Here is a 25617-nt window from a genome sequence, read left to right on the forward strand (position 1 = left end):
GCAGTGTTTTTTATCAGCATACCAAGGCTCCCAAGATATTATTTCCATGCCTTGGTACTCATTTTACCACTTCTTGACCATCTTTTTTATCACCCATCCAACTCAGCTTTGCCCCTGATTACTTTTTCCTGTTGATCCTAACATGCTGAGGTGCTGCCAGAGGAAGAGGTTACCCTGTCTACCTGGGCATCACCAGCCACCAGCACTCGACACAACTACCTGTTTTGGGAATTCACTTCCAAATAATTTCCATAAGAATGAGACATTAAATGCAGAGAATAGTAGTTCTTTGTTACTCTAATCCAGTGGAACTGACATGGGGTAGGAAGTTCTTGCATAAGCAGTTTTGAGCAGAGCTGTTTGCAGCTGCTCACAATCTGAAATTGTTTACTTAAAATTTCCCAAGTCTGCAGCCTGGGGATGGAGCCAGTGTGTTAACATTTTCTTAGCAGCTGCTAAGCAATGTCTGGATGAAAGGTTACATCTCAAATAATTGTTTAGGCGTAACAAATATTGGAGAGAGATATAACCAGCCATTTCAATCCAATCTATGCAGTGGGAACAGCCTGGATCTTAAGTAATATTTCTAACATGTTTTCATAAACATATTTGATCAGCAGAATAGAGAAGACAAAACCTCTCGTCCTGGTTTTAGCTATTTGCCTACAGCCACTATACTTTACTGAAGCTGTTAAAGCATTAATACAGACTTTCCCTAATTCCAGAGCAGTTTCGATTTCTGAGCGGCTTACTCAGCTCTTATGAGCACTGCAAGTTGCCCCTCCCAGTAGCCCAGCCTCACACTCGCAGGACTATATTTGCTCATCCCCACTGCCAGAGACTCGGAGTCTGGTTTTTCACTTCAGGGACTTCATAAGATCCCAGAAGAACTCACACTGCAGTGACTGCTGTGCACTTCCACTGCATCTGTGTGTTCCCCACCAAACTGGAATGAGATCAGAGGAATAGAGAGAAGCCCCCTGCAAGCATCCGTGAGACTTCCCTTCTCCTGTTGAATGCACTCTGCCACTCCTGGAAGGAATTTTAACTGAAGCTGTAGAAGTCTGGGTTGTTAATCTAAGGCTGCCTATCTTATAGTGCACCACTGTGTGATGAATATGATACCATCCAATATATGTAATGGCTGTCTGCTTTAGGGAAAAAACTCACAAACCTGAAAACATTACAGTTACAAGGATGCAGACTCTTCGTCCAGCCAGAACTAACTCATAATTTTATTCCCCTATATATGTACAGAACAGGGGGCTGAGCTATCAAGCCAGGCCAGATGTGTCTTATCCCCACACATACCATACACGCCCATGCGACTGCTTTCAGTCACAAAGGACAGTAATGCCTAAAGCGGCTTTCCAGCTTGACCTCATGATTCTTTTCACAAGCACTAATCTTAGCTAGCTCAGGACCACGATATTTTTGCTTTAGTATTTTCTTCTTCTTTTATTATCTGCGTGGCCGGTGTGGTCTGTCTAGGTGCTCCTACACAAGGAATACCTTCCTCTCCTGCCAGTAAGGTGACAGAGTATTCAGAAGAAATAGGAAATGCCTGCATATTAGCAGCTGCTTAGAAGACTGAAATCAGACTAATTCACTGCTGGAACAATGGCAAAGTTTAAACTTGTTCTATTCTACTTTGGCTTCTATGATAGGTGTCTCATCATCACACGCTGCTTTTGCCCAACCAAGACAGAGAAGTGACCTAAGAAATGTAACAATAGGGAACAGAGAAAATGAGATTGTAGAGGCTGTGTGAGGGAGCTGGGGTTATTGCAGCAGGGTAAAAGTTGCAAGAAAGTACAGCTGTTAGGAGCATTTGGCCTTGTTCTTCAGGGTGGCTTAACGTCGTGAGATCAGTTACAGGAGGCAAAGGTCCTAAATTAGGAAACAATGCTTTGTATCTTAGGTTACTTGCAGAAAAACTTTTAAAAATTTGAATATTAGAAAACAGGAAGACTGAGCACCTGTTGATGTTATAAGTAACACATAGCAGGAAGAAATACATCTAGTGGCTTTAAATTGGAAATTAGACTTTTTCCATGTTCATATGGTTTATAATGAGAAATATGACCATATTCTAAAACAAGTCTGGGAATTAAATAACTAACTCCCATCTTTAGCAATATCTGTATGTTTGAACAGTATTTTTGTTCGGAGCATGGCTTAAGACTTCAATTCTGCAGTTTATTCTATGGCAACACAGGGAAGTGTGTTCAGATACAAAATTCACAGGGGAAGGCAAACAATTAATTTCATGCTCAAAAAGGGATGATAAACATCCGCTGACTTTTATGATACATAAAAGGCCAAATCAAGCACTCCTTAATTATAACCAATATTAACAGCAACCTAGGTCTTGCACTTCAGGCAGAAATCTCTGTGATTGATCTCACACAGGCACAACAACTGCTGTCTTCAAAATCATCAAGTATTCAGTTCCTAAATAGGTCAAGGTATTTCAAGTCCTCTAAAATTCGATTTTCCCACTACTAGAGGGAAAAATATTGTGCTGATTTGTGTTATTTTTTTTCTCTGCTCCTTGTGGCTCATGAGACAGGTTGCAGCATGTAACAGTTGGTACCCAACATCATAAAAAATCTTAAGAAAATGCTAACAAAGGGCTTAGTTAATACTTTCACAAATACTCTTCTTCTACAATTCAGCTGTACAGTTTTAATTTTTAATTTTGTGGCAGAAAGCTGGAGACATTTTCAGAACTGAGGAGAATTGAGCTGCACAATAATTGCATTGAGACTGGAAATTCAACAACACAAAATACAAAGTCATGCAGTTGGGAAGTAAGAACTTTTTCTGTAAAACTGGAAGCTCATAATTTACATGATAAATATTAGTTGAGGAAAAGTGAGGCATTAGAAGAGGTATTATCTGCAGAAGATATTGTTGTGAGCTTACCTGAAATGCTATACAAATTTGTGCTCATCTAATGTCAAGAAAACATCAGAAACCAGAAGAGTGAAAAAATAGTTGTCTGAAGAAATGGAGACACTATCACAACTAAAAAAAGTTGCAGAGATTGTCTCAATTAGCTTTAGGATAGCAAAGCATATCTGCAGTTTTCCATTTATTAACACATCAGGAAGGAAGAGTTACGTAACTTTGCCTTCTTAAATAGTGAACCAGACTTGATGACTCAGGTCATGCCTTTCAAAATTTTATTCATTTGTCTAAATCAGACATATTCATAATGAAAAATGTCCAAGTATTTTATGACATTGCATAAAAAAAATTGTGAGAATTTAAGATATTTAAACTATTAAAATATTTGTGAGTAGCATCAAAAGCAACCTTCCCTCCTCAAAGTTGTTGCATAATTACAAAAAATAATCACAACTGTATACAAAACCAAGTAATTTATTTAGAAAATTTGGAACTATTCACAAGTATATTCATAGAACAATCACAGTCAAAAAACTAGGAAATTTTTGGTATGAATTTCTGTGTAAACATATAAAGAAAACAAATTATTTGATTACAAGTAATTCTACTGCACAGTTTTGTGAAATTTCCCTTGCAGAACAAATGCAGCTGGTGTGTAATGTTTATCATCCTGTTCTAGTTTTCACTATTTCACCCCTATACAGTGATTCAAAGCCAAGTGGCTGTCATGCTTTGATAAGCAACATGCCAGTGGGCAGAAAGGACTGCAAGAGCCCTACTGAGAGAATCTGTCAGCTTTTCTTTGACCTAAAAAGTTCTGGTGTGGTAAATGGTAGGGATCTGGTATACAATTATCATACAGTAGATAAACAAAACTGAATTTAAATTGAACTCTCAAGTCTTCTATTTTAGATTCAAGCTAAGTTCATACTTAGTTTAAACTGTCTCTTCATTGTACTTTTTCCTTCCTTCCTTCCACCAGTGTTCATCTGTTCCATATTTCTTCTGCTATGTGAAGTATGGAATTTTTCTAAGTTGTAAGTAAGTTTAGAAAGTTTTTTTTTAGTCTGCAAAAGGAACACCTAATTTAAAAGAGGATAGTATGCTGGGCTTCAAAGCCTCACAGTCCTAAAGTTTAAAAATCTACTGAAATTTAAATTCCACTTATGTCAGTTAAAGCAAAAACTTCTATAATTGCTCCCTTTGTATTCTTTTGGTCTGAAATTACTGGCATTATTTGTCAGTAGTCCTGATTTTAGGAGGTTTCATGTAAGAAAGGCCCTAGTTTTGCAATAATATTGCTGTAAGCAATTGTCTGGTGAAAATGTAAATTACTGGAGCCTTAAAATAATCTCCCCTCTCCCACATGTGCACTGTAAACCAAATTCCACATTTGTGGAATCTGGAATATTTTCTAGAGGGGAAAATGTACACACAAAAATACTAAAAAAATAAATTACCATCCTAATGATGTTATGCTGTGTTGAAAATACTTACACAATTGATAAATGTGACTAAGAAGCAGGAACCCAATTAAAACTTTAACAATGTATCAACAATTGCAAAATATAAGTTTACATAGAATTAAAATACTTCCATTTATCACACACCATAATGGTCATTCAGGTAATCTAGTACTGCTGAGGTACTCGATAAAACATTAAAAACTTTTTTTTCTTGTTTTGACGTTATCCATTCCATCATGTACATTAAGTGGTGGTGGAAACATGTAAAAGGAGTTCCATGCTCAAGAGCAATGTCAACCCAGTCCTGGATGCACTTCAAAGGTGTCTCTTCGTATCCTGCAAACATAGCTGGGTTTGCCAAGAGTCCTCTAGCTGCCATTATACCTTCAAAGTGGAAATCAAAGCAGTAAGTTACACTCTACTTTAAATTTTATGTAGATTTTTGTATAGCACCCCTTAGGACAACAACACAAAGCTTACAGAAAAATAATTGGAGAACAACGGGGATTAGTATTAGAGCTGTATGAGAGAAATCCACTTAAAAAGGCAGATCTCAGAGCATCTGCAACGCCTACCAGCACAGTCTGCATTCCAGAAATTTTGAAACAAAACACAGGACACAGAGCCCTTTCTGTCCTACTTTTGAGGCTGCACTTAAATAGTATTTTGTTTTTATTTGCTACACATATACAAGCCTGCCCTTATAAAATTACTATAGACACCAATATGCTAAACTTAGGGGTTTTTTGTGCAACTCAAGTCTATTCGCTGAACAAGAATCCTTCTTCCAGTAAGAGCTCAATGGCTCAGTTCAGTAAATTTCAATACTCTCAATCTGCAGTAAATCTTTCTGAACAAGTGAACTGTAATCCCATATTGTCAGATTTTTCTGTGATTAAGGGACTCTGTTTTCCTGCACTGTTCTTCTGCATGATGCATTTCCTTCCTGCTTTATTTCTGGGGTAAAGCAGAACGGCAGTTTGGTTCAACTGATTTTTGTTGTTGCTAATAAACTGCAACAGTGTCAGCAGAAACCTTCCACACAAACTTTTCCTTCTAGTACTGTTCTCTGTCCTGTTGCTCTCTAGTTGAAATATGCAAAGTATGTGGATGGAGATCACCTCTTCAAAACATATACCAAATTTTCATATTGTCTTGAGACCACAGACAGTTGCAGGAACCTACTGTGACTTAAATAACTGCAGGACACAAATTTTAATGCAGAAATGAGAGTGCAATGCCTCACTGCGTCCTTGAAGCTAACCATCTCAACTGTTAAGTACCTGGCTTAACAGTATTTCTTTTTCCATTGGATCATTACTGCAAGAAATCTACTCCCATGTTCAGGAAGTAGAGATTTCCAAGTAGAAGTTTACAGTTCTTTAAAAGATGATTAATTCCATAAAGAGATGGAATGAGTGTCTGAAGGTCCCCCTGAACTCCACTACTGAGCGATGAGACAGCATAATTAAGCAAAGAGCTTTTGTAATTTGCCTTGGAAATCATTATTTGTGGCTTTGAACAACAGTGCTCTAGTGCTCAGATGATTACAAATGATTCTGTTTATGAATTTATAAGGCATCTAAGACATGCTCTTTCCTTTGTCCCCTCAAAGAGTGAAAATCACTCAAATCATGTCCTACTTATAGCCAAAATAAATACTTTGAAATCTGATTTGTAAGTTTACTTAGAAAATAGAGTATGTTCAATCTTACCATCTGCTTCTGTCAACTGATGAACATTTTCAGCATCTTTTAAAGTCTTAATGTCTCCATTAGCCACAATAGGTATAGACATGCTTTGTTTAATTGTTTTAATTGCATCATAATGTACAGGCTGATGCCTTTCTTCTATACTTCTCCCGTGTACTGTAATCCATGAAACTCCAGCTGCTTCAGCTTTTTGACACAGGTCAACTGTTCTTTTTAAGTCCTCATGGATCCTAAAATTCCAAGGAAAGCAATAAGTAGTAAGTTACCTGGACTACAGGAAACTTCCTCCATAAGATGTCAGCACAGATTTGTATAAATAAGAGTATAAAGACAGTATTATGTTGAAAGACAGTGTTTGGGGTTTTTTAAAGACATATGAGTTTAACATATGAAAATTACTATTTAATTTAGCATTTCCCAATAATATCACATCTCTGTAACATACATGGTAAATTTTATAGAGATTGAGCGAGAGTACCCAAAAATTCTAAAATAGCACAATTCTGCATATTCTGCAAAAAAACCCACAAAACACTTGTAATAGTTCCCCTTTCCTGAAGAACAGGAAACTGAGTTGAAACTTAACTGACAAATATGGAAAAGCCACACAGGATATGTGGTGAAATAGTGAATCATGGAATGGTCACAGAATCATAGAATGGTTTGGGTTGGAAGTGACCTTAAAAACCTTAAGAGCCCTGTCCAACCTGGCCATGAACACGTTGAGGGATGAGGCATCCACAGCTTCTCTGGGCAACCTGTTGCAGTACCTCACTTTCCTCACAGTAAAGAATTTCTTCCTAATATCTAATCTAGACCTGCCCTCTTTCAGTTTGATGCCATTTCCCCTTGTCTTATTGCTACGTGTTCTTGTACAAAGTTCCTCCTCAGCTCTCTTGCAGCCCCCTTTAGGAAGTGGAAGGTGCTCTAAGGCTCCCTAGAGCCTTCTCTCCTCTGGACTGCACACAAAGCAATGCAAAACAAGTCTAAAGAAACTTAGAAACTGATGAACTGTGGAGAGTAGCTCACAAAATAAGTTCTTGTGATGATAGAGACTATGCATTGCTTTTCTTTTATGGAACCCTTTATCTTTTAACTTCTACTTTTATGTTGTTTGGATTGCAAGAAAACTCCACCCTACAGTATTTTATCTGGGTAAGGAGTCAAAGGCTGTGCTAGTTCTGCTATCTAAGTTTGGGACTACTTGCCCCAGATATTCACACATTACTATAAAGTGTAATACTACATTAAAAGAATATTATAACTTATTATTATACTAAATTGTTTCTTTAAAAAAATAAAAAGGATTCCTCCATGTACCATTTAAGTTAGACCTACCTTATTTTAATAGATACTGAAAATTTAGGGTTGTTGATCTGATTTCGTACGTGTCTCACCATGTCTTTAACGAGTTCTGGTTTGTTTATTAAGCAAGCACCATAACCTTCTGCCATGGCCCATCTTTAAAAGAAAAAGAACATTTGTATTCTACATTTGAAAAAATGCAGATCAATTTCAGTCAAATACAGCAATTTCTTTCCTTATGACCTACAGAAACCCATGTGGTTGAATAAACAGAGATAGTACTGGCAATTATTTGTTTGCAGTTTCATACCATTATGTAGATTCTGGTTCAGTCTGCATTGTGCTATTAAAACTTTAGACAAGTTGCTGATCTCTTTTAGTTCACTTTTCTGTCCACAAAATGGACTCACAAAGAAGATAAACTAAAATTTAATCAACAATGGTTTAGATCATACAGAAAATAAATAGTTTGATGTTTCCCCTTCCGTTGGGTCATGGATTTCTTCTAAACAGAAAATGACTTTGGACTGAAAAGGAAGATTTTTGAAGTGCAAGTGAGGATATTATTTTTGTTCTCTCTCAACTGCAAAACGCTATTTTGATTAGCAGGAAAAAACCTTTGCTTCCACTTAAGAGCGGTAGTTTTTTTCTTAAACAATTTTTCTTATAAAGGCAGATGAAGTGCACAAACTTTTGTTATTTTCAAACCAATATTCAGAAGAAACAAAGGACTCATATGTAAGTGTATATTTTTGGCCTAAAAAGAACTTATAGTTTGGGATACTTAACAGTAGTTAGCTTAGGAAAAAAATACACTTCCATTCCGAAGTCTTAGATCTCTCCAGAAAAGATTTTTCTCAAATACTGTAATTTTAAGTCAAGACAACTTAATTAGAACAGAGAAATTAAGTATTTGCACCATAATATTATCTTTTAATTTCCTATCTTATTTTTCAGGTTTTCATTTAGAAAAAGACTGCCTAACAAACATATAATAGATGATTCTTAACTGAACCAGTTAGCAAGGATCTTCATTTGTTCATTACTACTTTGTTTCACTGTTAAGACAAGATCTTTATCAAATCAAATGAGAAGTAGATCACTAATTCACTATACTTATAAATCTAATACAAGATGGAAGAACTTGTTCTCAGCACTTCCTAAATAACACAACCTGTGTAATTTTATTTTAGAGACTATCGTTCACTTGCAGAAGTTTGAGACACTGGGGACTTGCCTCATTGTTTTGGGAATTGCCACATAATTTCTCAAAACACTCTCCAAATTATTTGCAGCAAGCTCTTTTTGGTAATGCATATTTACCAGCTGTTGAGAAGGGATGGACACTTCACTTCTGAGCCAACACTCAGTCTCTCAGAAATGAAAAAAGGCAAGTTAGTAAATGTACATGCTTTTCCCAGTCTCACCATGGTGACAGGAATCTCAGAACACTCAGAACAGTGTCTTGCCACACAGACATCTCTGACAGATTAAAAAGCTGTTTCTCTCTTGAAGTCTATTTTTAGGTTAAGACAGAAATTACTACGAAAATGAGAACAAGCATTCTTTAGTCTCAAATTATTTCATTGTATTTACCCATCTTTTTCAAAACTTTACCTCTGAGGACAACCACAGTTTAGGTCTATTCCATCTGCGAAAGGACAGACGATATGTGCAGCATCACACAAAACCTGTGCTTCTTTAGCAGCGAACTGAACAATCAATGGATGGTCACCTACTCCAATGAAAAGATATTTAGAGATTTAAAAATTCCCAGAAAATAAAAAGAACAAATTCTAAATTTTGAATGTTTTTTTGTATATTGAACAGCTGTCTGACCATGGTCTTGGGCAACCAGCTCTAGGTGACCCTGTGTGAGCTCGGGGGCTGGACAACGTGACGCATAGAGGTCCTTCCAAACTTGACTGTTTTGTGGTTCTGCAAGCCCCAGATCACAAATAAATAAAGGCAGCTTACTAGGGGATACTAAATGAGTATGTCTATTAAAAGAGGTGGAAATTCACATAAATATATATGCCCTATACTGTTGCTGGCTTAACATACACTTTTTCTGACTGAAGCCAGTCACTTGCTTATCTTCCACAAAGATCACCTATGAAACTAAGTATTCTCCACATTTCAGCAGCCTTCATGTTTGCCCTCCTAGCCTGGCCCTTGTCTGCACGCTGCCCGTTTGCTGTGCTGACACGGCTGTCTGTCTTGCCAGGTGGGAAACTTGCTTAGAGAACCAACCCTTCAGAAAGGAGCTAAACCACCCACAAGCTTTGCCCTTCCTCATCTCATCCCATCTTTCTCCTCTTCTGTGCCAGCATGGCTGGTTTTTATCCACAGTGTGATATGCAGAGTTGGAATGAGCGCACATGCACAGAGGCAGCTTCAGCAGCTTTGTCTCAAGTGAGAAACCAAAGTGTCAGTGCTCCTCAGCTTGGGTCTGCTGAACTACTTGTGATTTACTAAGCCCCTGCAGAGAGACAGATGGCCATCTGGAACATGCTCTCCTCTTTTACAGCTACTGCATTACATTAAAGGCATCTAAAAATATCTCAAGCAGTCTTAGCACTCACTTTCCATATAAACAATTGCTGCAGTTACGAAGAAGGGGGATATATGAGCACTGACGGAAAGAGATGATCCAATAAATGCATAAAGCACTTCTAGCACTGAAGAGAACACAAGTGCTTCTGAAGATTTTTTTTTGTTTTAGGGGAAAGTAAATAGTTCTTGAAGTAGTGGAGCTTAAGTCATAAAGGCCAGCAGTACCCTCTCAATCAAGCTGAGACACTTGTAGAAGTTACCTAAAAATCCAGCAAGCAAAAAAAATCCCATGGACATTTTCAGAACACTGTCCATTTAATACAGTGCCCTAGCTGAAGAGATTTACATTGTTATAGCTAATATTTTAGAATAATCCCACACTCCTAGATTTTTTTTGTTGAGCATTAAGTGATAAAAATACTGAATCTAGCCATACAACATTTTTTAGCAGCAGCCACAAAGAACAGGTATCTCTGAGAAATACGTAACAAAGAAACATTAATGCAGAAGAAAAATGGAAAACAGAAATTGCAAACTCTGCTACTTAGAAGACAAAATCCCCAGACAGCCAGCAAGTTAAACATAAAACCACAGAAAACGTATAAATGCTAATCATGTAAATACTATAATCTGGGCAAAGCATGAGACAGAGTGTTCTAGAAGCCTATAAAATTAAGGCCAGCAAGAAAGAAGTGAGTAGGGAAAAGATGTTTACAACACTAAAACATTTAATTCTGTACCCCTGGTTATCAGGTAGCAAAGGTAGAGTATGTAACTGTAAAGGAGACCTTCCTTTCCCTGTCCCTGCACCCCTCAGAATATACATTTCTGACCTGTGGAACTTCAATGCCACCAGACTTCGAATAGATCAGAAGTGTAACTAAACTCAAAGGGGACAAACTAGTGACTGTGGACCTTTGAGCCATATATACTGTCAATTATGTTCTTACTCATTTATTTTTACAATGAATTATTCATGCTTTTTTTTGATGTTGAATTCTACTAATTAGAGTGTCTACCTGCGTTTCCCCACGTGACTTTTCTCTGTAACTGCTCTGTTCTATTTGAATAATGCACCATAGTAGTCAGTGCATTTCAAATAGTGAAATGTACTTCCCCTATTGCATATACTTGTGAAACCACAAATTCTGTGGTCTGAATAGATTAAATCATCATGCTTCATAGATCCTACATGCTGATCTTACTAGCCTATTAGCACATTAGCAGTGCTCTTCATTCTTCCTTGCAGCTTATACTTGTATGTTCCTTGTTACACTGTTCTACTGCAGTCGTTTCATGCCGGCAGATCTGTATTGTTCTTGCCACCTCTTCCCAAGTATTTCATACCACTTTTGCTTTACAGCCACGACACTGTACAACTCCTTATACTCCTTATTTTCGTATGTGTTCTGGTTATGTTTCATTACCATGCCTGAAGCTTTGCTTCTCCACACTGACCCCAGCCATGCTTCAGCTTCCCGGTATCTTTGTGGCTTATTGCTCTCAGCATCTCAAGTTGTCCAACATCAGCCCCTTCCACTTTCCACTCCAGCTAATATGAAACCCTGCTTCTTTTATAAATCCTTGATTCCACTGCATCAATGCCTGATCTATTAATTTTTTCACCTTTAGCAACACTCTTGATTTTACTACAGACCAGAAGATTTTTCCCAGCAACTACTTAAATGTTTGTAACTGAAACACACCTGAAACAACTGCTGGGAAAAGAACCTTGCTGCCATCTTATACTTGGTCTGGCTGGGATGGAGTTCAATTTTCAATTTTATTAAAACTTACTTAAAGTTTGTTTCTAGCAGCCTGTGTGGTACTGCAGTTTGGATTCCTGTGACAAAACCAGTGTTGATAATTCACAAACTGTTTTGGCGATCGTTGCAAAGTACTTGCACAATGCCAAAGCTTTCTCTTTTTCTCACTCTGCCTTCCCCTGCCCACAGCAAATAGACTGGGATGGGCAAGAAGTTTGTAGTGGATACAGCTATGACAGCTGACCCAAACTGGTACAAGGAATATGCTCAGCATAACATCAAGATCAGTGACAAAACTGGAGTGGTTCAGGAAGGAGAAAGTGGGTTGGGATGTGGAATTTGTGTTTCAGAGTAGATGTTGCTTCGAAACTGGCCGGGCACTGGTCTGCCAGTAGGAAGTGACTGCCTTTGGATCACTTGTTTTTTTCCCCCTCTTTCTTTCCTTCACATATGAAGCTGCCTTTATCTTGACTCATGATTTTTTCTTGCATTTGCATTTCTTCCTAATCTCCTGTGTTTCTGGGAGGATGAAGGAGGGATGAGTGAGCAGCTGTGTGAGTGCATGGCCGCTGGCCATCTATGTGCAGTCAAAACATCACAGATCTACATCATTTTGGAGGCCTTGATTTCAGGTGGAGCCAAGGTTTTCCACTACTTCATTTGACCTACTATCACTGGATTGTGCTTACTCTCACCTAGAATTTTTACTATCAGTAAGACACAAGTATACCCAAACTGTTAACATTTGTCAAGTTGTGACAAACTTCATACACTTGGCTGATCTGGCTTATCACCACATAAAACATTCTGACAATGTTTTATTAATGGTTTATTAAAAAAATACCTTTGTTTGTTGTGAATTCACTGTCTCTTGCTTTTGCAGATCTCACAAAATCTGCTGCCACTATCATTGGTGTGTAACACAAATCGCAACTGTATTTCCTAACCAAGGTTCTGAAAGCCAACCTGCAGAAACATGAAAATTAGGAGGTAAATTGTAAAGGCATTTTTCTGAGGAGCTGTTTCAAAGTGCTGTTGACATGCAGTACCGTGGAGCTGTTTAATCGTAGGATAAAACCTGTCCCATGTATACCTCTGTCTTAAGTAACTAAAGGAGAAAAAGATAATCACACTTGTTTTTACAGTCAAGATAAACTTTCTCAGAGAAAACACACTGAAAACTGACATGACAGCTACTTACTTTGAATAGCGGACCATGGGGGCACATATTTTCACAACTTGGCCAGAACGAAACAAATCCATGGGATCTTTTCGTCGGCATTCTTTAGCTTCTGTGGTGTCACCAATCATGTATAACTAGCAGTCCTTTCGGCATCTGGAAAAACAAACAGCGTTTGAAACGGAAGTCATTCAGTTGCTTCTCACAGGCCGTGCTGCAAAGCATCCCTGTTTGAACTGTGACGGTAAAAAAAAACAAACAAAAGCGTTCCGGTGCAGCGCCCCGCAGGACGTCGCTCACTTGCGCAGCGCCAGGAGAAGGAGCTCCCTCAGGGCCGAGGCCCGGCCGTGTCCCGGCTCCGGCGCCGCTCCCGCCGGGATCGCCACGTGCCGTCGCGCGCCTTCGCCATCATCGCCGCGCGCCGCGTGCCGGGAGTGACGCGCGCGCTCCGGCACCGCCAGCATGGAGGAGGCGGGGGCGGCCCCGGCCCCGGCCCTCGCCGAGCTGCGGGGGGACGGTGAGGCGCGGGCTGGGGGGGCAGCGCCGGGCACAGACCCCGACGGCCGCACCGCCCGGGGGGGCCCGGGGAACACGGAGGGTCCTCGGCGAGGGCGGTGTCGGGCCGGGCGGGCGGAGCTCGGGGAGGGGCGGACAGGGCAGCCCCGCGGTCTGGACTCAGGGAAAGTTTGGGTGGCGGGCAGGGGTCGCTGGCCGAGGGTCCGGGTGAGGGGGCTCTGTCTCCCGAAGGGAAGGAGTGCACTGGAAGGAGAGGCGAGGGTGCTCGGTGGAATTAGCAGTCGCTGTCTGGGAACCCCGGTCTTGCTTGACCCACAGTCATCGTTGCAGTATCATTTCTTAATGGTGTTATAAACCCACACCGTTGCGAGTCCGGTATGATTTCATGAAGTTGTGGCGTGCCACGTGTCAGTTACTGGGAGGTGACTGGCGTGTGTTTGTTTACGGTACAAGCTCAACAACCTCACCCTCATTAATGCTGTAAAGTTTGAAAAAGATTACGGACACTTTTTAGTGTTTTCCACTCAAGGTTGTTGGCAGTAAAGGAACAGGAGTCATTACCACCATTTACAAAAAAACCTCAACAAACCCAAACTCCAGCCTCATTTATCGGCTCCAAACCCGTTTCTCTTGGTGTTGGTGCCTTCTCACATTTGTATTATGTGATGAAGACAACGTACACCGTGAATTGAAGGTCAGATAACTGTACACTCTGGCTCCGTAAATATTATTCAACTGTTCTGATGCATGAATATAAATAGTCTAAATCTTTTTTCAGAGTGTTATGCTGACTTCTTCAGAGAAGACTTTGATGTGAAAGCTTACACTTCCCAGTCTATCCATCAGGCTGTGATAGCTGAGCAACTGGCAAAACTTGCCCAAGGTATTAGTCAGTTGGATAAAGAGCTGCATTTACAAGTAAGTTTAAAGCATACCTGTTGTTCTGGGGTGATTGATATAAAGTAATCAAAAACTTAGTAATCTTACGATCTTGTAAGTTCTGAAATTGCCCGGTGTCCTCTGCAAGTAGTAACTAAAAGTACAGCTTGCAGCTAAGCTATTAGTGATTCTGAGAACTCAATTAAGCGCACACTTCCTACCAAGAAACCATATACAGTTTCAGTTTCTGTAGGCTGTATACTGGGATACGTATCTCTGCAACCTCTCTGTATGCTGCTCTTCCTTATAAGATGGTCCCTTGAGTCTTTCCATATGATCATGTCAACTAACATGTTTTGGGATTACATTATGAGAAGACAGGGAGAACTTGCACCTTTTCATCCTATGCTGGAGAGTAGCTTAAGCCCTAAGACGTACCTGTACCTAGGCAAATATAAAACCTACGTTAACACACCTCTACACCTTTAGAAAGGCTTTTGAGTTTGGGTAGTAGAAGATGTTTTCTATGTGGAAACTATGAATCCACGGTGGACCTTGCAGTGGGTTTGTGTGTAGTATCATAACCTGCTTTCTGCCTAACTCTGCCCATATTGGCCAGTTCTTTGGGAACTTAGTTTCTAAATGTTATAAATAGAAAAAAAAATAGTGGATATACATTATTGTTGTGTGATTAATAAGTTCACATTTACAATTATATATGAAGGTGTGTTGAAATGTGATTGCTCTGCTGGCTTTAATTAAGTTGTCAGGTACGCTGCAGTTACTGATCCTCTTCTTGTTCTGAGCTTGCTGCTTTTGTGACTTAAAACCCTTGTGCTTTGAAAACCCCTTCATCTTTGATGTACCTGCTTTTTTCTGTGTCTGCCTAATGTAGGGGTGGTGATACCTAAATACCTAATGTAGGAATGATGATTTTAATCCTCATTTTAGGTGCATGGCCCCATTTTTTTTATATTCCGTTTTTATATTCTGTTTTTTTTAAGGTTGTTGCAAGACATGAAGATCTGTTGGCCCAAGCAACTGGAATTGAATCCCTGGAAGGTAAATATTGTTATATTATCCGTGCTGTTCTTACAGTGGAGGAAGCATTTTTAAAATCTGTGCAGGGAACATCATTCAGTGCCAACTTTGGCCCCTCATGTTGAGGCTACAGATCTGACTTCTGAGGAGAAACATGTGGCAGCTTTTTTTTTGATGTCAGTAGATGGAGCTCCAGGGAGAAGATTTGGCTGATACTTATCTGTAGTAACTGCTTCATAGGAAAATGTATTTCAATAGTCAGTTCTGAGGAACTTCAGCAATCAAGCCTTTTTTGGCCCTTTAAAATATTTTTCTAAATAAGCCTAATTTTGTTGCAACATTGGTAGATATCTGTTGTCTGAAGCACCACTTTATGTTGCAAATGCATGTGATGCATAGTTTGCATATCTTAACCAAAGAGGCTTTAACGCATAATCTAAACTGTGTTGAGATATTTTTTCCTAGTAAGGGACTACTGAGTTAGATACATGCCTTGTTTTATTCCAGTGTTTTGAGACCTTGATTTTAACATAAACTGCTGACTTTCAAAGACCTTACTTAGGAGCCATTGAATCTGCATAGAAGATGGTTGCAATATATTGGTCTCATGCCAGGAGCTCATTAAACCTGCCATTCTGCTCTTTGTCTCTTGCTGAGAACTTCATATGGTTTTGTTCTGTTTTGAGGTTTTTTTTGTGCAGACGGATATGTACCTCTATAAAATGCTTAATTGCATATCCTATCACCTCCAAGCATATCCACTTTTCCCCTTCCATTTTAAAACTTGCTAAGTAAGTTATCTTTGTTCCTTTTTCTGCTTTCGGATTTTGTCATAACCAGAGTTTCTGGTTACTGACAGTTATAGTATATCCTTAGTCTTTGGAACTTTCAGGATGCAGTATTTGTCAGCATTTGCTTATAGCTGTAAAATTAAAGAAGTGGCTATTTATTCTAGAAATGGTAGCTCCTGAGTAACTTTTCAAACAGTTGGAGAATCAAACATAGAAGACTGAAATACGTGTTCATTCTCCAAATAAAAAGTAAATAGGAATCTGTAGTAAATCTTATGATTGATAAATACCTTCCAGTCACAATCTTCAGCAATTTGTGCTCAGCGAAATTGTGTTTTCTGAAATTGTGGTTGTTTCTGAAGGCATTCTTTCCTAAAGTTGCTCTGAGGAAAGAATGATGTATTTCAAAGCATCTACTCAGTTAGAAAACATTCCTATAAGGTAGGTGTGGTAAATAATGCATGTTTTACAATAATAACCCAAAGTAAAAATAAAATCCAATTCACTTAACATTTGTTGAATTTTTTCCATTTACTTAGGGTTATGCTCTTAAAGGAAACACTGAGTCAAGCTTAATAAGAAAAAGAAAATGTGGATGTCAACAGATTTTTTTAATTATGAAGTTAGAAATGCATAACTCTTGGTGTGTTTTTCAAGAAAGCAATTGAAGATCATGGAGCTAATTTACATCATGCATAGTCACTTGGATGTATGAACGTGAATCTCATTAAATGTTTCAATTTGATACACCCAGCTTGTAGACTCCTTTCTTTTTCAGGCCTGCCCACTTTTTTAATGGTAGTCTGATCTGAAATACATTTTCTTTTCTGTGTAGTGGCAGTTCAACAGGTATCTTGAGCTGCTTGTTATCTTAAGATAGGCTAAATGGTATCATCCTCTATCTTCCATAGCAGATGGAGAGTGTAGATTGCCTTTTCACCCATCCTTATTCTGCCCTCTGGGAAGAGGCCTGCTGTATGCTTGACAGCAATATCACAGCCATAGGTGCAGCAATGTCTTGCCACTGGCCCATCCCCCATTATTGCAATGTAGAGTAGAAATTGCGGTGTATTTTGCCAGCTTTTCACTGTATCTTGTGTCTTCATCCTCTGATGTGTGAGAATTGCATGCTGGCCATTCCGTGTATGAATGCCAGAGAACCCATGAGTCTGTCGCTAAGCCAAGTTAATAATTCTGAAATATGGAGAAGATGGAAATTTACATATTTATTCAAAATAAGTGAGATATAGTCACAGTACACGGCTATTAGCAGTATTTTGTCTTCCATCGTACTGTATCATGCTGCACTTTTACCTAATTTACTGATGACATGCTTGTAAACAGAGCTTTACAAAAATCTAGTAAGTTTGAGTATGCTAATAATAACTGGAACAAAAATAATTTCATAGGCCTGGGTTTGTGTAACTTAATTAAATTTTCAGCAGGCTGATTCTGTATTGCAAAAATGACTGCTATCCTTGACTACTTTGTTTGCCATTTAACAAGAAAAAACAAACATGCTTCTTGGCTTTCCTTGTGCTGCTCTGCCAAACTAATCTGGAACAAACATGATTAGGGTAGTTTACTCTGTTTGTAATCTAAATTAGATGACCTTACAATGACATTGATACCTTACTTTTTACTAAAGATGCTTATGCACAGGAAGAAAACCTTAAAGGAGAATTTTTTATTTTCTCTGTCTTCTTTGTCCATTAGTTTGTCTGAACTGTATAGTCACTATGTCAAATAAATAGTGTTAAATTGGTTTTGCCATTTTTGTATATAATTTTCAGGTGTTTGTACCAGGTTATATGTCTGATCATCATTCAAAGTAACATCCCCCATCCCCTAAATATTATTTGAAACTTCACAAATGATGGATTTCAGAATAATATTTCTTCTGCGTATTTCTTTTTATGTTCTCTACCAATAAATTTTCCATAACATTCAATGAGTGACCTACTACTTGCTCAGTTTATTCCCTAATATGCTGCAGTGGTCTGTATGAATGCTTTGTTGTAAAGGGGGAAACTGTTTTGTGTTTGTTTGTTTGTTTGTTTTGTGTGTGTGTGTGTGTGTGTTTTATACTATGTAGTCTGCAGTAGTTACTATGATTTGAAGAAAAACTCCTTCTAACTGATGAGTGTTCCATGTAAAAAATCTGCTTTATTTTGCAGGTGTCCTCCAAATGATGCAAACTAGAATCGGTGCTCTACAAAGTACTGTTGATAGGTATGATGTTGATGATGCCATTCCTTCTGTGATTAGAAAGTATAAATTTTTATGATTTGTAGTGCTATTTATTAACACTGTTATGAATAAATTTCTCTTCTTATTTTTAGAATCAGAGTCAAAATTGTTGACCCCTACAACAAAATAGTGTCTCGCACAGCTCAGCTAGCAAAACTTCAAGTAAGTTGCATAAAAAATATATTAAAAAAAACCCTTTTTGAACCTGTGTTATTTCACAATTGTCAGACATGGGCGGTGTTTTTCTACTCCAGTAACCTGTAGTTTGTTGTCAGTATTCTCAGTGAACATCAGTATTTGTGTGTCTCTTCAGGAGCTACTGGGAAGTGCTTTGTATTGCAAAGTAGGTAGCTGACCTTTGCACCAGCCAAGTGAGAGGTGGAGGGAAGGCTTATCTGAATACAGATTAATTAAATTCTCATTACTGCTTGTGTGATTTTGGTATTTAATGTTATGGTGCCGTTGTGTAGAAGATGCTTTCTGCCTCTAAGTTATTGTGTGCTGGGCTGCAGTTTTTAGTAAAGAGTTTGGGAATTAATTCTTGCAAAATAGCGAGGATGCAACTTAAGGAGTCATTTGTGGTTGTGGAGTTTTGTAAGGCCACGTGCATAGTTTTTCCTTGTCTTTTAAATATAAGTGGAGTTTCCAGGGTAATGTAGATCACTGTTAGAGGATAGCAGTGGTAGAGAGCTTATCACAGTGATGGTGAGATAAGTGTCAAACAATTCCATTGATAATTTTTTTAATAGTTGAAACTATTCCGTAGATCTTTAACAGTCATGTGTCTGCATTCTATTAAATTTATGGTTTGAAAAGCAACACAACTCCAACCCCACAAGTATTTTAATGAGTCATTGTTTGAACTGTTTGTCATTGCAGGTTTACCTTAGCTTTGCAGAACTAGGAACTTATCTTTTAGTAGCTGAATTTTGAGCTGTGGATGTACAGTCAAGTAGATTGCCATCTGCAAGTGACTGCTGTTGTAGAGTAGATTAAGCTGCAGACTCATGCAGTTTCTAGTCTGGGGGCTGGTGGAGCAGCTGCACTGCTCTCTTGGCTGAACTGCTCTTTTCTACAGCAATTTCAGTAGCAATGAAGTTCAGCAGGAAGCTCTTAACACTCTGTTCAGCCAGTTTGGCCGGCCCCTTATCCTGCTGCTTTTAGTTCCAGCTGTTACTGTTTTTGTCACTGGGTGATAGAAGTTCTATGATTTCCATGTGGTAGGTTAGGTGCAGATTTCTTGTTGTCTGATATATATTGAATATGTGGAAAAGGTTATGGGAATTCAGGGCTAAAGATGAAGGAGATTTCTACCCCGCCCTTACACAGAGTCAAACTGCAGAAGGATGTCTGAGAAGAATGAGTCCCTCGGCTAAGTAAATGTTTCTTGGGTGCTCTTTGCTTTCTCTTGGCTGTAGCAGGGTTACACGATTTTCTTCCATGGGAAAGCAGCATCCATCCAGGGTCAGCATTACTCAGGCTGTGCCAGGGAATTTGTAATATTTGGCTTATCTTGCTCTAAGTCAGAAGCCTGCTAGTCTGTCCTTCCTAGCATCCAAATCCACTTGGATGGGTACCTCAATGTATAAAGAGGAATGATGATTCCAGCTTTTCTGCCAGTGAGAGTCCATCCTCAGCATGAGAGCTGCTGTCCCTTCCTTGTGCTGGCAGATACCGAACGAGTACTTGATGTTGCACAACACTGCTGGGGGGAGTTGAGGGAGTCAATAGGAAATCTCAGCTCTCCTGCTTCCCCAAGATGCACTCCTGTGGTGTCCTTTACTTGTCTGACTCATTTGTTGAGGATGGGAGGGGGACAGCGCAGCAAACAATTCGCTTCCTGGCAGTGGCTGGGCTTAGGGCATGAAGTTGCTCCTAAATGCAAGACTTGCAGTTTGGGACATTTTCAAACTTACTAATTATATCAACTGATGTACAATTGGTAGAATAAGTAGAAAAAGGTAGATAGCTAGTAAAAGAGGTTACTTCTGTCAAAATCTGTAGGGTCAGCAGGTATGTTTTGCTGAAATGTGTGGTGTTGCAGGGCCTCTTGTACTCGTGATGGTGTTATTTTAGTGCCTCTCCATTGATTGCTGTGGGACTAGTCGCAAACTGAAGGAATATTTGGCTTGCATAAAGTGAGATTTTGCCATCCTTAATTGTTTTTAATATAGTACAGCATTCTCACTGCAAGTTCATTGTAAAACTTCAAATGTAGTCCTGAATTCTAAATCTCTGCTGTGTGATTCTGATATCTTGGTCTTCTCTTAAAGCTTCATGGCATCCCAAGGGAGCAGCATACTCAGCAGGCTTACTTCCTGCTCTAAATCATACTGTCCTCTTTTGACTCTTTCCATAGTCAATCACAGGCTAAATGGGAATAGTTAACAGTTGAAATGTGTAGACAGAGAGTTTGTCCTTCAGAGGGTTATTTTCTGTGCAGCTCTACATGGTCTCCTGGTTTCAGATATCTTGGTGTTTAAAAATACTTACAATACCCAGATGTTTAAAACATTTTTAAAAGAATCATCATTCTATATTTTAAAATTATTCTCTCTTTAAAATATTTACCAGTGGCAACTTGCATCCTGATGCTACTGTAAATAAATAGTAAATGTAATCTAAAGATAATGGACAGTCTCCTCCTTCTTCAGGCTTCATAAAAACCAAAATATATACATTCAATTACCTTGCACATATGAGTTATACACTGGCACATTTTCAAGTGTCCCTCTCTTTATAATTAAGTCTTCTTTGAATCATTTCTTTAAATGAACTTGAGCTTAAAATAAGAGGCTTTTCAATGTCTTGAACTGTAGCAATAATATCTGTTATTGTTGATGTGTTGTTTTAAACTTCAGGAGATAGCTGACATGTAACCTCAAAAAAAAAAAGGTTTTTATTTTTAATTTTACTTAAACCAGTGTAACCGGGGCCATTCGCCTTTTCCAAATGAATTCTTGCTTGAACAGTGGAATTAATTTCTTCTTGGTTGAAAGCATCTCCTTTAGAAAAGCATACTGTATCACCTCAGGAAGGGAACGTTTCCTGAATTAATTCAGACTTCTGTTATGGAGCTGGTCAGGTTAGAGGATCTGGCATCTGTGAACAACTCCACTATCAGATAAAATATTTTATTTCTGTTACACTGTCCTTATATATTGCATTCTTTTACAGTGACTGGGAGTTTTATTAAGTTGAACAGCTCATATAAATGAAAATACATGGGTGAAACAGGTTCTTTGTCAGGGGAACATTGCAGTAGCAATTATTGTGAAGTTGAGTGCATCTTCAGTGTTTTTGGATTTTTCTCCTCCTCCTAATTCACAGGGCCAGAATTTTTTTTTTCTCCTGTATCTAAATGTAACTTTTCCCATCTCATACTCAGTTTGACAGTCCTTTTAAAACATTGTTTCTAGGGACAGGAGATAATGAGCAACAATTCAATGAAAAAGATATAAACTTTTGGCGTGTAAAGTAAAAGATGGTCAGAAAATAACTGAACTTAAATTCCTAGGGAAAAACATTAGTGAGAGGTACACAATTGGATTAGAAAGTAATTAAATTTGAAAGCAAAGTAGTAATATTGTGGCCTCTTATTTGGCAAAGCACAGTGCCCTATATAAAAAGCTATTTCTGATTCATCTTGCAGAAATTTAGTTCACAGATAGGAAAGTGATATGTGGATTAAGATTTTTCTAATTAAAGAAATGAATTAATAAAAATTAATACATTAATCTCTCAAAGCAGGATAAGCCCCACTTAGTTCTCACTAATGGTAATAGAAATCATGTGGTTAAGTTGTCTTAGAATGTTTAGGAAACTTGCACTTCAGACCGTGGTAGAGAGCCCAAAGCAGCAAGAGTAATTGGGCTTTTCACTGATTTGCCTCAGGGGGGCTTTTGCTAATTTTTCCTTTTTGTTCTGTCTAGATGTTTAATAAAATTAAACTATAAATACTTGTGTTTTCATTGTTTTGTACTGGCATAGGGAAGAGACTGCTAAGTTGTAATGAATATTGGTTGAAATTATTCACTTGTGTATGTTTTCCCCTTACACAGGTTTTCAAGATTAGTTTTCAAGAAATTAACTTGAGTATGAAAAAGAGGTTCAAAGTCTTTCAGAAGCTAAATATTTTTTAAAGTAATTTTAAATTAATTTTTGATGTCCATAAGTTTAAAACTTCGGGAGACTTTGCCTTCAGTACCAGAGAAAGTACCTCTAGAACAGCTGTGTCTTACTTGTTCCAAATTTCTCACCATTTTTGTTAATCTGATTGCAGATATTGGACTGAACCTATGACTGTAATGAAATCTGAATGACATTTCTGAATTCTAGTTTAGATATTACACGCTCCAGAATGTTGCTGTTCCCATAGCATGTCCCTCCTAACCCCCCTGACCCAGTCCAGCCCTGGAGGAACTCCACGCTTCATGCAACTCTTAGAGTTTCTCTATTATTTAATGTGTAGGACAAAACCTGTTTCAAGATCTTCGTTTAGTGAACAATTATGAAACTATTACGTTTGATTCAAATTTGCCTTTTTTCTGATTCGGTGCTAATGAAAACATACACAAATATGTTCCCTAAAAATTTACATCTTGTATCCATCCTCTATTTTAATCAAGAATACCATGTATTTAATGAGAATATGAAAGAATGTGAGCTAACAGTTGGCTGAATGAAGGTCACTGGCTTTATGAAGGTTTTGCTGAGGGTTAGCTTTTATGTATATTCTTACCATAAGAGTCAATATCTGTAATAACAATTTAGCCATGAAGTTTTATTGTCCTCTGAAGTACGCGCTGTCAGTTTGCTTATTTTGGATCAATATTTGATTGGCAAGGCCAAATTTCCTAATTTTACTAGATCTTAAAGAGGGGAGGAATATTGAGGACAGATGTACAATATAAAATAAAGCTCACTTCTAGTTAGAAATAGAACATGCCTCTGTCGTGGGGTTCTGAGTTGCCTGTGCTTTTCGCACAGCTAATGACAGTGTAATCTCAGTAGCCCCATAAATGTAATTACCAGTGTTAGAACGTATTGGTCTTCATAACACAGAATGGTGTTCAAAATTCTGAAAAAAGGGATTTCAGTGTTCTAAAGTTCTTTGGTTTTATTCACATACATATTTCCTGTTTCCACGTTTGTGGCCCAGCATTACGTGATTCTAATATACTGGTAATAGCCCCTAACGCTACGGTTTCCCTGCAGGCTGCCTGCGACTTGCTGCGCAGGATAATACGCATCTTGTATCTCAGTAAGAGACTTCAAGGACAACTGCAAGGAGGAAGCAGAGAGATAACAAAAGCCGCCCAGAGTCTCAATGAACTTGGTGAGTCCTTCTTAGTTACTTTTAGAGGCATTTTTAGCTTGCACTCACATGACTCGCACCAGTGTTCGACTTAAAGAAATACTCAAAACCTTTTACTGTCGTTCTTGCTGTCTGCTTCCTGATTTAAAGTGAGAAATGGTACAGACAGAACTTACTAACACTTTCCATTTTTCCGTATTGCTTCTCTAGATACGGGTGTTTAATAACATGAAAATTCTGTGATAATAACTTGTGTTCTTTTGGGCAACAGCTTCTTTGTGAAGCAGTTTCTTTTTGGTTTATGTTTATATAAAATGCCTTTAGAGGCAACAGGTGTGTATTTGGATTGTGGAAGACATTGCACTATGATAAGGCATAGTTTAAATTATGGTTCACATCCTGAAGAAAGTTATTGTCCTTGTGACCTTTATGAAAGCCATATGATACACAGGTACCTAAACTAATTCAGATACTGGGAGCATCCTGCTGCAGTAGTGACTAATTTACCCTGTATTTTATTGACTTCTAGGAAGAATGATGGGATAGTTCTCATGAATCATGTTAAATTGCTGCATTGTTTTCCGTACTTTAGCTAGTTTGGGAAGTTTCACACTGTGCTGCAGGATGCATTGAGGAGCACCCCATTAGTCTTGGATATCAGTTGTTGGTGGTGTATATGGTATCTTGCCAACTGTTTCTTCTTTGATTTAATGGTATTCAAATTTCAGCTTCCAAAAATAGGTTGTGGGAGTGTTGAATTATCAAATGTTCAGATCATCCTGAGGTTTATTGTGCATATTTGCCAGTGCTGCTCTTTTTATATTGTATAATGAAAAAATTACTAGACAATGACTTAGTCTTATAATTGGCAGATGCTGTGTTGCAAACAGAAAGTCTATGTATTTATTTAGTATATCAGTTTGAATGAAGCACTTAAGTATCAATTCTAAGATAAAATATTTTTTCTGATTTTTAAAAAAAATTTCTTTCCATTTGGTATCCCATTACTTACTCAGGATATATAAAGTAATAATGTCTTTTAACTAGCTGAATTACAAGTCTTCTGGGATTAATTTGAGTGCTAGATCCTATTAAAAATTAGTATAATTTAATGGTAAAATTTGAGATGTGTATCTTGTGTAGCACTTAGGATTTCTTTCTTTGAAAGAATATGCCCTTTACTACTCTCCTTCCTTTTTTTTTTTTAATTTCATTCTTTCAAAAAAAAAAAACACTTGCACTTTCTTTTGTTAAAGTGCCACAGTCTTTTGAATCTCTTGTTTTCAAATAGGTGGTCTTTTCCTGTAGCTCAGCAAAGTCTGAGTAATTTTTGTTAAAGATGAAGGGGAATGTGTGTGTTTAAGGGAACCCTTTTGAGTTTTGTCCTATAGTCCATGGGGTAGCCAAGGCTTGTGGTCCTTAATTTAATCCTTAATTCTGCATGGTTTGTGGCCAGGTAAAATCTTTTGTTAGTGGGAATGTGGGGAAAGTCTGGGCTGTGCTGTGCTTATGGGCTTGGAAGGCACTGGGACATGTGGCAGATCTGTATTGGGGGCTGGTAATGCTGTGGGGCAGGAGAGCAGTGAGGCTTTTGTGGCTTGGGGTGAGGTTGTGGAAATACTGTGCTGTAGAAAGATGGGAAATGCGATGCAGTGCTCAATGCTGTCAGGAGGGTGGGAAGCATGGGGAAGAGACAGTGGGCACTGGTAATTTGGTGGTGAGATAAGAAAACTTTGGGGGGGCTTTGGAAGTGCCACAACGTCTGGTTTTTAGTAAATAGGTGGTGCGAGAACCTGGTATTGGGTAGCAACCTCTGTGTCATGGAAGCTTGCTTTTGAGTTGGGGTTCATGGCCAAGATGAATATTAACTTGTGTTTTTAGCCAGATATTTCTGAATATCTCTTTTGTCTCATTCAAACAAAAAA

The 25617-nt window shown here is 38.4% G+C and overlaps 2 protein-coding genes across 2 annotated transcripts in view; one reads left to right on the top strand and one right to left on the bottom strand.

Moving 5' to 3' along the window:
• Positions 1 to 2815: 2815 nt before the first annotated feature.
• DUS4L (dihydrouridine synthase 4 like) lies at positions 2816 to 13216 on the bottom strand. The gene is made up of 6 exons (XM_027890101.1): positions 12920 to 13216; positions 12563 to 12684; positions 9014 to 9131; positions 7430 to 7552; positions 6095 to 6321; positions 2816 to 4763 (listed from the first exon to the last, which is right to left on the bottom strand). Exons 1-6 carry the CDS (start codon positions 13027 to 13029, stop codon positions 4516 to 4518), a joined length of 948 nt encoding a protein of 315 aa, XP_027745902.1. The 5' UTR covers positions 13030 to 13216; the 3' UTR covers positions 2816 to 4515.
• Positions 13217 to 13323: 107 nt separating this feature from the next.
• Positions 13324 to 25617, top strand: part of COG5 (component of oligomeric golgi complex 5) — a 178947-nt gene continuing 166653 nt past the window's right edge. Inside the window, exons 1-6 of the mRNA XM_027890119.1 lie at positions 13324 to 13415; positions 14193 to 14332; positions 15298 to 15355; positions 18303 to 18357; positions 18468 to 18537; positions 23593 to 23713. Of these exons, the coding sequence (XP_027745920.1) occupies positions 13361 to 13415; positions 14193 to 14332; positions 15298 to 15355; positions 18303 to 18357; positions 18468 to 18537; positions 23593 to 23713 (499 nt within the window). The 5' untranslated portion in view covers positions 13324 to 13360. The remainder of the gene's footprint in view (positions 13416 to 14192; positions 14333 to 15297; positions 15356 to 18302; positions 18358 to 18467; positions 18538 to 23592; positions 23714 to 25617) is intronic.

The sequence above is a fragment of the Empidonax traillii genome, unplaced genomic scaffold (genome assembly GCF_003031625.1).
Source record: "Empidonax traillii isolate 1590-97213 ecotype Southwest subspecies unplaced genomic scaffold, ASM303162v1 scaffold277:size2070623, whole genome shotgun sequence".
NCBI classification, from domain to species: domain Eukaryota; kingdom Metazoa; phylum Chordata; class Aves; order Passeriformes; family Tyrannidae; genus Empidonax; species Empidonax traillii.

Excerpts from the sequence above, each read along its gene's own strand:
- DUS4L (XM_027890101.1), bottom strand. The coding sequence starts at position 13,029 with ATGATTGGTGACACCACAGAAGCTAAAGAATGCCGACGAAAAGATCCC. Across the intron at positions 12,685-12,919 it reads CCCATGGTCCGCTATTCAAA|GTTGGCTTTCAGAACCTTGG; the intron begins GTAAGTAGCTGT and ends ATGTTTCTGCAG. Across the intron at positions 6,322-7,429 it reads TCAGTATCTATTAAAATAAG|GATCCATGAGGACTTAAAAA; the intron begins GTAGGTCTAACT and ends TTGGAATTTTAG.